This window comes from Sapajus apella, unplaced genomic scaffold, assembly GCF_009761245.1.
Source record: "Sapajus apella isolate SASKATOON/1434 unplaced genomic scaffold, GSC_monkey_1.0 scaffold72, whole genome shotgun sequence".
Taxonomy (NCBI): domain Eukaryota; kingdom Metazoa; phylum Chordata; class Mammalia; order Primates; family Cebidae; genus Sapajus; species Sapajus apella.
Window position 1 is genome coordinate 10668254 of NW_022437012.1, and position 12728 is coordinate 10680981.

Below are 12728 nucleotides of genomic sequence, written 5' to 3' on the forward strand. Positions count from 1 at the left end.
AAAAAAAAAAAAAAAAAAAAAGGGGGGGAGTTTATGAGTTCTGCTGCAGCAGACCTAAACGTACTGCCCAGCAACTCTGAATGAACAACGGAGCTCACAGCTCAGGACTTTAGCTTCAATAAAGGACAGACTGTCTCCTCAAGCAGCTCCCTGACCCCTGTATATCCAAAGAGTCACCTCATACAGAAGATAACAGACTGACATTTGGCAGGCATCCTTCTGGGACAAAGATAGCAGAAGAAGAAACTGGTAGCAACCCTTATTGGTCTGCAGCTGCTGCAGGTGATCCCCTGGCAAGCAAGGCCTGGAGTGGACCTCAGCAGTCCTACAGCAGAAGGGCCAGACCGTTAGAAGGAAAGCTAAGAAAAAGAAGTAAATTCAGCATCCACAAACTGGAAGTTCACTCAGAGACCCAATCTGAAAGTCAGTAACTACAAAGACAACAGGTGGATAAACCCACAAAGATGGGAAGAAACCAGCGCAGAAAAGATGAAAACAACCGAAACCAGAACACCTCTCCTCCTACAAGGGATCACAACTCCTCACCAGCAAGGGAACAAGGCTGGATGGAGAGGGAGTGTGATGAAATGACAGAATCAGGCTTCAGAAGGTGGGTAATAAGAAACTACAGTGAGCTAAAAGAACATATTCTAACCCAATGCAAAGAAACTAAGAACCTTGAAAAAAGATTTGACGAAATGCTAATGAGAATGGACAACACAGAGAGGAATATAAGTGAATTGATGGAGCTGAAAAACACAACACGAGAACTTTGCGAAGCACGCACAAGTTTCAACAGCCAAATTGACCAAGCAGAAGAAAGGATATCAGAGGTTGAAGATCAACTCAGTGAAATAAAATGAGAAGGCAAAAATAGAGAAAAAAGGGTAAAAAGGAATGAACAAAGTCTCCAAGAAATGTGGGACTATGTGAAAAGACCTAATCTACGTTTGAAAGGTGTAACTGAATGTGACGGAGAGAATGAATCCAAGCTGGAAAATACTCTTCAGGATATTATCCAGGAAAACTTCCCCAACCTAGCAAGGCAGACCAATATTCAAGTTGAGGAAATACAGAGAACACCACAAAGATATTCCTCAAGAAGAGCAACCCCAAGGCACATAATCGTCAGATTCACCAGGGTCGAAATGAAGGAGAAAATGCTAACGGTAGCCAGAGAGAAAGGTCGGGTTACCCACAAAGGGAAGCCCATCAGACTCACAGCAGATCTCTCAGCAGAAACCCTACAAGCCAGAAGAGAGTGGGGCCCAATATTCAACATCCTTAAAAAAAAGAATTTCAACCCAGAATCTCCTATCCAGCCAAACTAAGCTTCATAAGTGAAGGAAAAATAAAATCCTTTGCGAACAAGCAAGTACTCAGAGATTTCATCACGACCAGACCTGCTTTACAAGAGCTCCTGAAAGAGGCTCTACATATATAAAGGAATGACAAGTAGCAGCCACTCCAAAAACATACCAAATGGTAAAGAGTATCAACACAATCAAGAATCTGCATCAACTAACAAACAAAACAGCCAGCTAGCATCAAAATGTCAGTATCAAATTCACACATAACAATATTATCGCTAAATGTAAATGCACTAAATGCCCCAATCAAAAGACACAGACTGGCAAATTGGATAAAAAGACAAAACCCATCAGTGGGCTGTATCCAGGAAACCCATCTCACATGCAAGGATACACAAAGGCTCAAAATAAAGGGATGGAGGAAGATTTACCAAGCAAATGGAGAGCAAAAAAAAGCCAGGAGTTGCAATTCTCATCTCTGATAAATTAGACTTTAAAGCAACAAAGATCAAAAGAGACAAAGAAGGACATTATATAATGGTAAAAGGATCAATGCAACAAGAAGAGCTAAAGATCCTAAATATATACACACCCAATACAGGAGCACCCAGATACATAAGGCAAGTTCTTAATGACTTACAAAGAGACTTAGACTCCCACACAATAATAGTGGGAGATTTTAACACCCCATTGTCAATATTAGATCAACTAGACAGAAAATTAACAAGGATATCCAGGACCTGAAATCAGACCTGGACTAAGCAAACCTAATAGACATTTACAGAACTCTCCACCCCAAATCCACAGAACATACATTCTTCTCAGCACCACATCACACCTACTCTAAAATTGACCATATATTTGGAAATAAATCACTCCTCAGCAAATGCAAAAGAACGAAAATCATAACAAACAGTCTCTCAGATCGCAGTGCAATCAAGTTAGAACTCAGAATTCAGAACCTAACTCAGAACCGCACAGCTTCATGGAAACTGAACAACTGGCTCTTGAATGGATAAACAATGAAATGAAGGCAGAAATAAAGATGGTCTTTGAAACCAATGAGAATGAAGACACAACATACCAGAATCTCTGGGACACATTTAAAGCAGTCTCTAGAGGAAAATATATAGCAATAAATGCCCACATGAGAAGCAAGGAGAGATCAAAATCAACATCCTACCGTCAAAATTGAAAGAGCTAGGGGAGCAAGATCAAAAAAACTCAAAACCTAGCAGAAGACAAGAAATAACTAAGATCAGAGCAGAACTGAAGGAGATAGAGAAACAAAAAACCCTTCAAAAAAAAAATCAATAAATCCAGGAGCTGGTTTTTCGAAAAGATCAACAAAATAGACAGACCAATAGCCAGATCAATAAAAAAGAAAAGAGAGAATAATCAAATAGATGCAATAAAAAACGATAAAGGGGATATCACCACAGATTCCATAGAAATACAAACCATCATCAGAGATTATTACAAACAACTCTATGCACATAAACTAGTAAACCTGGAAGAAATGGATAAATTCCTGGACACTTGCATCCTCCCAAGCCTAAACAGGAAGAAGTCGAAACCCTGAGTAGACCAATAACAAGGTCTGAAGTTGAGGGAGAAATTAAGTGCCTACCACCCAAAAAAAGCCCAGGTCCAGATGGGTTCACAGCTGAATTCTACCAGACATACAAAGAGGAGCTGGTACCATACCTTCTGAAACTATTCCAAATAATCCAAAAAAGAGGGAATACTTCCCAAATCATTTTATGAGACCAACATCATCCTGATACCAAAACCTGGCAGAGACTCAGCAAGAAAAGAAAACTTCAGGCCAATATCCGTGATGAACATAGATGCAAAAATCTTCAATAAAATACTGGCAAACCGACTGCAGCAGCACATCAAAAAGCTTATCCACCATGATCAAGCAGGCTTCATCCCAGGGATGCAAGGCTGGTTCAACATACGCAAGTCTATAAACATAATTCACCACATAAACAGAACCAAAGACAAAAACCACATGAGTATCTCAATTGATGCAGAGAAGGCCTTTGACAAAATTCAACAGCACTTTATGCTAAAAACCCTCAATAAACTAGGTATTGATGGAACGTATCTGAAAATAATAAAAGCTACTTACAACAAACCAACAGCCAATATCATACTGAATGGGCAAAAACAGATTTACAAGAAAAAAACAAACAAGCCCATTCAAAAGTGGGCGAAGGATATGAGCCGACACTTTACAAAAGAAGACATACATGAGGCCAGCAAACATGAAAAAATACTCATCATCACTGGTCATTAGAGAAATGCAAATCAAAACTACAATGAGACACTATCTCACGCCAGTTAGAATGGCAATCATTAAAAAATCTGGAGATAACAGATGCTGGAGAGGATGTGGAGAAATAGGAACACTTTTACACTGTTGGTGGGAGTGCAAATTAGTTCAACCATTGTGGAAGACAGTGTGGCGATTCCTCAAGGACCTAGAAATAGAAATTCCATTTGACCCAGCAATCCCATTACTGGGTATATACCCAAAGGATTATAAATCGTTCTACTATAAGGACACATGCACACGAATGTTCATTGCAGCACTGTTTACAATAGCAAAGACCTGGAACGAACCCAAATGCCCATCGATGATAGACTGGACAGGGAAAATGTGGTATATATACACCATGGAATATTATGCAGCTATCAAAAATGATGAGTTTGTGTCCTTTGTAGGGACATGGATGAACCTGGAAACCATCATTCTCAGCAAACTGACACAAGAGCAGAAATCAAACACCACATGTTCTCACTCATAGGCGGGTGTTGAATAATGAGAACACATGGACACAAGGAGGGTAGCACTACACACTGGGTTCTGTTAGGGGAAAATGGGGGAGGGACGGGGGCGTGGGGAGGTAAGGAGGGATAGCATGGGGAGAAATGCCAGATATAGGTGAAGGGGAGGAAGGCAACAAATCACACTGCCATGTGTGTACCTATGCAACAATCTTGCATGTTCTTCACATATACCCCGAAACCTAAAATGCAATAAAAAAAAAAAATAGAGATAGTTGGAGCTAAAGTACAGAACTAAATTTTTTAAACTTTGTTTGCTGTTAAAGTCTGTGAAGTTTCAGTGATCTAAAATAAACATACACAAATATGAAAAAAAAAAAAAGAATTTCAAGAATAGGGCTGCATGAAGTTATTCTGGAAGACAGCTATTCATACTTTAAAAAGAAATTCTAGAGCGAGAAACACAATTTCCCTTGTTAATTATTGGGCTTTACACCTTATAGATACTTGGAATTCTTTTTTTTTTTTTTTTTTCAGATGGAGTCTCGCTCCCACTGTCACCAGGCTGGAGTGCAATGGCATGATCTCAGCTCATTGCAACCTCTGCCTCCTGGGTTAAAGTGATTCTCCTGCCTCAGCATCCTGAGTAGCTGGGATTACAGGCCTGCACCACCATGCCCAACTACTTTTTGTATTTTTAGTAGAGATGAGGTTTCACCATGTTGGCCAGGCTGGTCTCAAACTCCTGACTTCAGGTGATCCACCCGCCTCGGCCTCCCAAAGTGTTGGGATTACAGGTGTCAGCTACCTTGCCAGGCTGATATTTACAATTCTTAATACTACATCTCTGTTGTAACTGAAGTACTTTTTTCAGCAAAAAGTACTTTTAAAAAAAATCACTAGGTTACCGTATCTTTTTACGTATTTGATGAAATCAAATTTACGTATAAAACTGAAATCTTCCTACTTTTTTTGCTGAAATACAAAACCAATTTGTAGGCTCTATTAATTAAATCCATTTTAGGAAAGCAAACCTTTCCTTCTGTGAAATATGAAATATGTGCAATCTGTAATAGTATAATCAAAGTTATTTAAAGTAAGACTTTCAATCAAGCAAGGGTTCTCACCTTGGCTGCTGCTGATGGAAGATCAAATGGAATACGCTGTCTGATTTTAGGGGGCAGCTGGGTTAAAACTTCAGTCTTTAATCTTCTAATCATTATGTCACTTAATAGCTGGTGAAGTTCCTTAAGATTTGATGCCCCTCTACAATCCCACTGAGGTCTTTTACCAAAATATCTGTTAATACGAAGACAAAACATGTAGCAAAATTGAATGCTGGAGTTAAGAAAACAGTTTATCCAATGTGTGTTTTCTTTTAATGATAAGGAGCCAAGACTGTACTCATTTTTATTTCTGAATGAACATCAGTTTCAAAAGCTCAGCCTGAAAAATAGTAATGAGTAAGATCTGACACTACTCTCAATTAGAGAAGATGTTAGTTTCTAAACATACTGTTTACACTGAGTTAACGCAAGGGTGCGATGAACTTGAATTGTACTAGGTCACTGTTTGTAAATCGGGTTGTTACTGGCATTTTGGGTGGGCTCACATATGGCAGTATGTTTTAGCAGATCTAGCTGTAAAGCAGGCATGAACTGCCAACGCATCAGCCAGTCATTATAATAACCAAAAACACCTAGAACATTTCCTATGCGGTCTAGGAGGAGACGCTACCTCCAATAGAGGTGTTAAAGCATAGCAGATTGATTACAAGGTGGTCTCTTTTTCCTTTGAAATCACTTCTTCCTTTCCAACCCTTTGCTGGATTGACAGCAAAGGGATAAAATAAGAGGACACAAATCTACTATGAAAGAGGAGACATCAGAAGATAAGCGATTTAAAGAAATATTTAGATGGCATGATGCAGACAGACAAGCGGTAACTGACTTGGCAAAAGAAAGAAAGCAGTAACTTAAACTGCTTGCAAAAGACAAGTTATTCTCTAGACCTCTGAGGAAATTAGCAAGTACTGTAAAAAAATGTTAAGAGAAGGGATGAAATCTAGTGAACTTACACATTAGGACAACTGACTGAAATCAATTGAACTTACACATTAGGGCTACTGATCCAGTAACATTTGCCTATCAATGTGACAACCAAAATACTACCCCATAAAATTCCCAATCATCTCCCAGGGGTACATACTACCCATTATTGAAAACAGCTGTTAGAGAATAATTTACAAAGAAAAAATTTCTGTTAGGTTGGATTATGATTACTAGATATAATATTTAAGTAACTATTCATTTTACTGGATAAAAAAATACTGGGTGGATTTTAGCATGAATAGATGTGAATTTGAGAAACGTGGAACTCGTTAACGTTAGCTTTTTAAAAAATAACTATTAAACATAAATAGTATATGCAATGTTAAAATGATATACTTGCATGTAGACTCAATTACATAACTATAGTGAATGAATGGAATCTACTGTATGATAAAATTATACACATGCCATTTAGTTGTCATCAATAAGAAATGTACTTTTTTTTTTAAAAAAAGCTAAGTGCTATCATTCTATAAACATTTTAATGGGTTTACTTAATAACTGTTATAAATTGAATCGCTGAAACTTGTTCACTAAAATATTTTGACTTCCTTTAATGCATTATGTTCCCATATTTATATTAAAAATTCACAGGCCGGGCGCAGTGGCTCACGCCTATAATCCCAGCACTTTGGGAGGCCAAGGCGGGCGGATCACAAGGTCAAGAGTTGAAGACCAGTCTTGCCAACATAGTGAAACCCTGTCTCTACAAAACATACAAAAATTAGCTGGGTGTGGCGTTGGACACCTGTAATCCAAGCTACTCGGGAGGCTAAGGTGGGAGAATCGCTTAAACCCAGGAGGTGGAAGTTGCAGTGAGCCGTGATCATGCCGCTGTACTCCAGCCTGGGTGACAGAGCAAACTCTGTCTCAAAAAAAAAAAAAAAAAAAAAATCACACACTAATAAAAATGGGAAAATACTTGCCAATACCTATTCTACACCTATCTTTCCATTCATACACTTAGGATATTTTGATCACATGGTTACAAAAAAATCTAACATTCAGAACTACCAATATTGAGAAGTTAGTAGGTGGTGGTTTTGTTTTGTTGAAAATGCAATGTTTGCCATTAAAATGGATTTTTTTTTTTTTTTTTTTAGATGGAGTCTCACTCTGTTGCCCAGCCTGGAGTGCAGTGGGGTGATATTGGCTCACCACAACCTCCCATCCCAGGGTTCAAGCAATTCTCCTGCCTCAGCCTCCCGAGTAGCTGGGACTATAGGCATGCACCACCATGCCCAGCTAATTTTTGTACTTCTGGTAGAGACGAGGTTCCACCATATTGGCCAGGTTTGTCTCAAACTCCCACCTAGGCCTCCCAAACTGCTGAGATTACAGGCGTGAGCCACCGTGCCCAGATGAAAATGGATGCTGAAGTATACTCTCTACTTACATGAGACATTGTACAGGTGTACAATATGCTAGCTGGAGGTCTTTTGGTATGACTGCTACATGCTGGTAGAGACAACATACAAGTGTCTTCAAACAGGCTAACCACATAGGCCACACTTGCCTCCTACAGAATACCAATAGTTGTACTCCTGAAGTGCAGATCTGTTTTGAAGTCTGAGCAATCTATTTTCAGAGTGTCATCGTGCCAGTACCTGGTCTGTAACAATAAGGTTTCCTCCCTGCTCCAGGAGAGGGTACGCTATTGAGAGAAGTTTTAGCTAGTTGCCTCCTGGGTCTTATGTCACTAGTTGATCCTAAGCCATATGCCTGGCATGAACCATGATTCAGAGGAATTATTTCTTGTTACCCACTCTCCCCGCACCCATCTCTTTCATCTACAGCTTGGAATGCTAGTAGTGGCATTTGTTCTAAAAAGTGGTGGTAACACCACATTTGTCAAAACCCCAGATCCATGTTCGGGGTGCAAAGGGGAAATAAGAGGGGTAGGGAGGGCTAGAAGAGGTACCACCTGTAAACCCCTAGTCTCTTTAAATTTGATAATAATTACATATACTTTTTGGAATATCTTACATTTTAAAATCGTTTTATTGAAATTGAATCTATAATGCTATACAATTCACCCAAAGTGAATAATTCAGTTATTTCTGGTACATTCACAAATGTGTGCAACCATCAACACAGTAAATTTTAGGACATTTTCATCGCCTCAAGAAGGAACTCTGTATCCTTTAGCTATTACCCTTGAACATCTGTCATAACTCTCCAGGCATAAGCAATCACTAATCTACTTTCTTTCTCCACAGATTTCCCTATTCTGGACTTTCATAAATCAGACTTAGTTTTGTTGTAAATGTATATTGCATACTCTAGGGCTGTCACTAAAAAAAGTATTGAAAAAAGTATAATTGACATACTAAAAAAAAAGAAGAGAAAAAGGGATTATACAAAATGCTCAATTAAAGCCGCAGAAGGCAGAAAGAGTGTGGAAGACAAAATAGAAACAAAGAACAAGGGCAACAAACAGAAAAACATTAACAAACATAGTAGCTATTAATCGAACAATATCAATAATTACTTTAAATGTCAGTGGCTGGCTGGGCATGGTGGCTCAAGCCTGTTGTAATCCCAGCATTTTGAGAGGCGGAGGTGGATGGATCTCTTGAACTCAGGAGTTTGAGACTTAGCCTGGACAACATGGTGAAACCCTGTCCCTACCAAAAAGCTACAAAAATTATCTGGGCATAATGGCACATGCACGTAGTCCCAGCTATTCAGGAGGCTGAGATGGGAGAGTTACTTGAACCTGGGAAGCAGAGGTTGCTGTGCTGGTGTTGGGAGGTGAGGCCTAGTGGGAGGTGTCTGGGTCATGGGGATAGATCCCTCATGAATGGTTTGGTGCTGTCCGCAGGATAGTGGGTAGTTCTTGCTCTGATGAGACTGCATTAGTTCTTGCAGATATGGAATAGTTTCCACAAAAGTATTGTAAAGCCAGGACACTCGTTAGGTTTGGCCTCTTTGCACATATCCTCTTCTTTGACTTTCTGCCACACTGTGATGCAGAACAAAATGCTCTCATCAGAAGATGAGCAGATGCTGGGACAATGTTTTATGAACTTCCCAGCCTGCAAAACCATGAGCTAAGTAAACATCTTTTCCTGATAAATTACCCAGTCTCATGTATTCTCTTTTAGCAACACAAAACAGACTAAAACACTGGTTCTGTGAAAAGATCAATAAAATTGATACGCCTCTGGCAAGGTTAAGAAAAAGAGAGAGACAACACAAATTACTAATATCAGAAATGAAAGAGGGACATCATTACAGATTTCAAAGACACTAAAAATATAATAAAGGAATATTATGAACAATCTATGCTAACAAATCTTATCACCTAGATGAAAACAGATCAATTCCTTGAAAATCACAATCTGCCAAAACTCTCACAAGAAGTAATAGACAATCTGGATAGTTCTTATGTACTAAAGACATATATTAAAAAGTAATAATCCTCCAAAACAGAAAACACCAGACCCAGATGGCTCACCGGTGAATTCTACTAAAGAAATTATCCAATTCTCTATAATCTCTTTCAGAGGCTAGAAGCAGAGTGAATACTTTTGGACTCATTCTATGAGGCCAGCATTACCACAGTGAAAACAAGTGTACACATAGAAACCTGCGTATGGGTGTTTAAAGCAGTTTTTTGCATAATTGCAAAAACTTGGAAGCAACCAAGATGACCAGTAGGGGAATGGATAAACTGTAGTACATCTAGACAAAAAAACATTTAGTCCTAAAAAGAAATGACGTATCAAGCCATGAAAAGACATGGAGGAAACTAAAATGCTTATTACTAAGGGAAAGAAGCAAATCTGAAAACACTACAATACTGTATGATTCCAACTATATGACATTCTGGACAAGACAAAGCTATGGAGATAGTAAAAGATTGGTGGTTGCCTTGGTTATAAAGGAGGGATAGATGAATGGACAGAAAACAGGATTTTCAGAGCAGTGAAACACTTCTGTATGATACTACAATGGTAGATTCATATCATTACACATTTGTCAAAACCATACAATGTTCAATACCAAGAGTGAATCTCTATGTAAACTATGGACATAGGGTGATGATATGTCAATGCAGGTTCAGAAGTTGTAACAAATATACCACTGTGGTGAAGGTGTTGATAGTGGAGGGTGGCATGTGTATAGGCATGGGGTATATGGGAACCCTCTGTACTTCCTGCTTAATTTAGTTGCGAGCCTAAAACTACTCTTGAAAAACAAACAAAACAAAAAAAAAAACAAAAACCAAAAACCAAAAAATAGAGTTTCTTAATCAAAAACAGAAACTAGTATATATGTGTGTAGTGCAGTCACTGTCCTACATTTTCCCAGGATTTCCTCTCCAGTCCCATTGAGGCTACAGATCTTTTTAGCTAAGGGTACTTACACTGGTGTCAGACTGCTTGGAATCTTGGGCTGGGGAACTTTTAATGGCCTGCTTGGGGCTAGAAATTTTCGAAGGCCTATAAGACTTTAAAAAAACCTCAGAAACAAAATAAAAAGAACAAGCTACTGGCTCCACAATGCCAAACCCCCCCCCCCCGGTTAATATTAGTATTTAAGAAATATCTATATAATGACAACATCAATGCCAATGATAATAGTTACAGCAGAGTGTACTCTGTGAATGAATACATTTAGCCTTAATAACAACTCTATACATAGGTAAAGTACCAATATCATCCCCATTTTATGGATGAGGAAACTGAGACACAAAGAGATTGAAGAATTTGCCCAACATCTCATGGATGTTAATAGTGGTGCTGAGATTTGAACTTAAGGCAGTCTGATTCCAAAGTCTTGCTTTATTAAAAGCCAACTTTTAGCTAACAATATAAAAATTACATTAAATATATTTCGTGGGGTTATTTTACTATGCTATTTACATACTATTTTGTGTGTGTGTGTGGGGGGTGCAGCTACACAAAAGCAAGAGATTCTGGGACTAGGAAGCATTCCTGACTTCAGGTTTTGGACTTGATTTTCCTAATTCTCAATTTCTACATATATAAAATGGGAAGATCCACTGTTTGGGGGATGGTTGAATAAAATGTGGGGCACGCCAACTATGGACTGTTCAGCAACTATTCATAAGAATCATTTAGATGTTTGTGTATGGAGTAAGAAGGATGTCGAAGATATATGTTAAATGAAAAATGGGAGCCGCAGAGTAATATGCTTGGTATGAAGGATTATGTATGTGTGTAGATGTGTGTACATATGTATGTCTGTATAATAATGGAAACAGTTCCAGGAAAATACACATTGAATATGATACATTGCTTACATTGGGGGTCACAGTGGTAGGAAATGAAAAGGTTAAGTGAAAAACTAAGGTTTTGTCACCCCATTTTGTTTTCACTTTATCTATCTGAAAGTTTACAAAAAGCAAATAATACTTTTGTAATTAAAATCCAATGTTAAAGAATCTTAAAGAAAGATACCTTCAATAACTTCACACTTCATAGCAGTGATCTCCAAACTGTGGGGATGGGTAGACCCCAGAAGGATTCAAGTCACCCCACTGAGGTGCAGAAAGAAACATTCTCTATATATTGTATTCTTATCTCAGCTTCTTAGAATAGTAACATTAATATAATTCATGCATTGGCTGTATGCTAAAAAAAATAATGCTATGCTTTAAAATGGGGTGTATACAGAGTTGAGAAGACTGGCAAGAGCCCAGCAGGCATGGACACAACTTGACTGAAAAAATTGGCCAGTAAAGATACAATGAGCCCTTTTAGAGTTAGATACTTTTGTTACTTACACAGAATTACGAATAAAAAATTACCTACAAATATGAGTCTATAATGAAAACAAATTACAGAAAGTTTATGAATGCTTACATATGTTTCTAAATCCAGAAAAATAACACTTTTTAATTAACCACTTATCATATCTATAATGTTTTTTCAACACTATCCACTGCTTATACTTTGACTGCCTCTTCAGGGTGACAATAACTTTGTAATACTTGAGAAATAGGATAATTCAGTCTTCACCCAAGTATGGATGATCAAATTTTGTTGTTTATTAATAATCATTTTTTTAAGTTTACTTCAAGTTCATAACTTAGTGGCATACTCTGTGTGTGTACATATATTTCTAAATTATTATCAAATTTGGAAAAAAAAAAAAAACCAACCTCTATCAAATTTCTGTCAAATACAAGCTATAAGAATGGGAAGATCCATGGCAGGACTACTTGTTAAAAAAAAAAATAATAATTATTCGAAGATTATCCTCTGGCTCTCTACATTCTAACCTTGTTTCTCTTTCAGTACTCACATGTTCCCAGCTTCTGGCACCATAGGACACGTTCACATTGCAATATGTCCACTTACCCCATACCAGAAATATTTCTGGAAGCCATTCCTATACTAGGTTGGCTAGCAGTAACCTAACTAAATACACAAATATAGCCCACTAAATCCAAACCAAACATACCCCTAATGTAATTTCTTCTTAGACTGATCCTAAAAATGCTTGCTGATACTCCACCATCACAAAACACAAGGAAAAA

The 12728-nt window shown here is 38.1% G+C and overlaps 1 protein-coding gene across 8 annotated transcripts in view; it reads right to left on the reverse strand.

Moving 5' to 3' along the window:
- Positions 1-12728, reverse strand: part of ZRANB3 (zinc finger RANBP2-type containing 3) — a 286620-nt gene that overhangs the window by 104762 nt on the left and 169130 nt on the right. For all 8 annotated transcript variants that reach the window (XM_032250718.1, XM_032250720.1, XM_032250721.1 and 5 more), the window contains one exon: positions 5234-5405. In XM_032250718.1, the coding sequence (XP_032106609.1) occupies positions 5234-5405 (172 nt within the window). The remainder of the gene's footprint in view (positions 1-5233; positions 5406-12728) is intronic.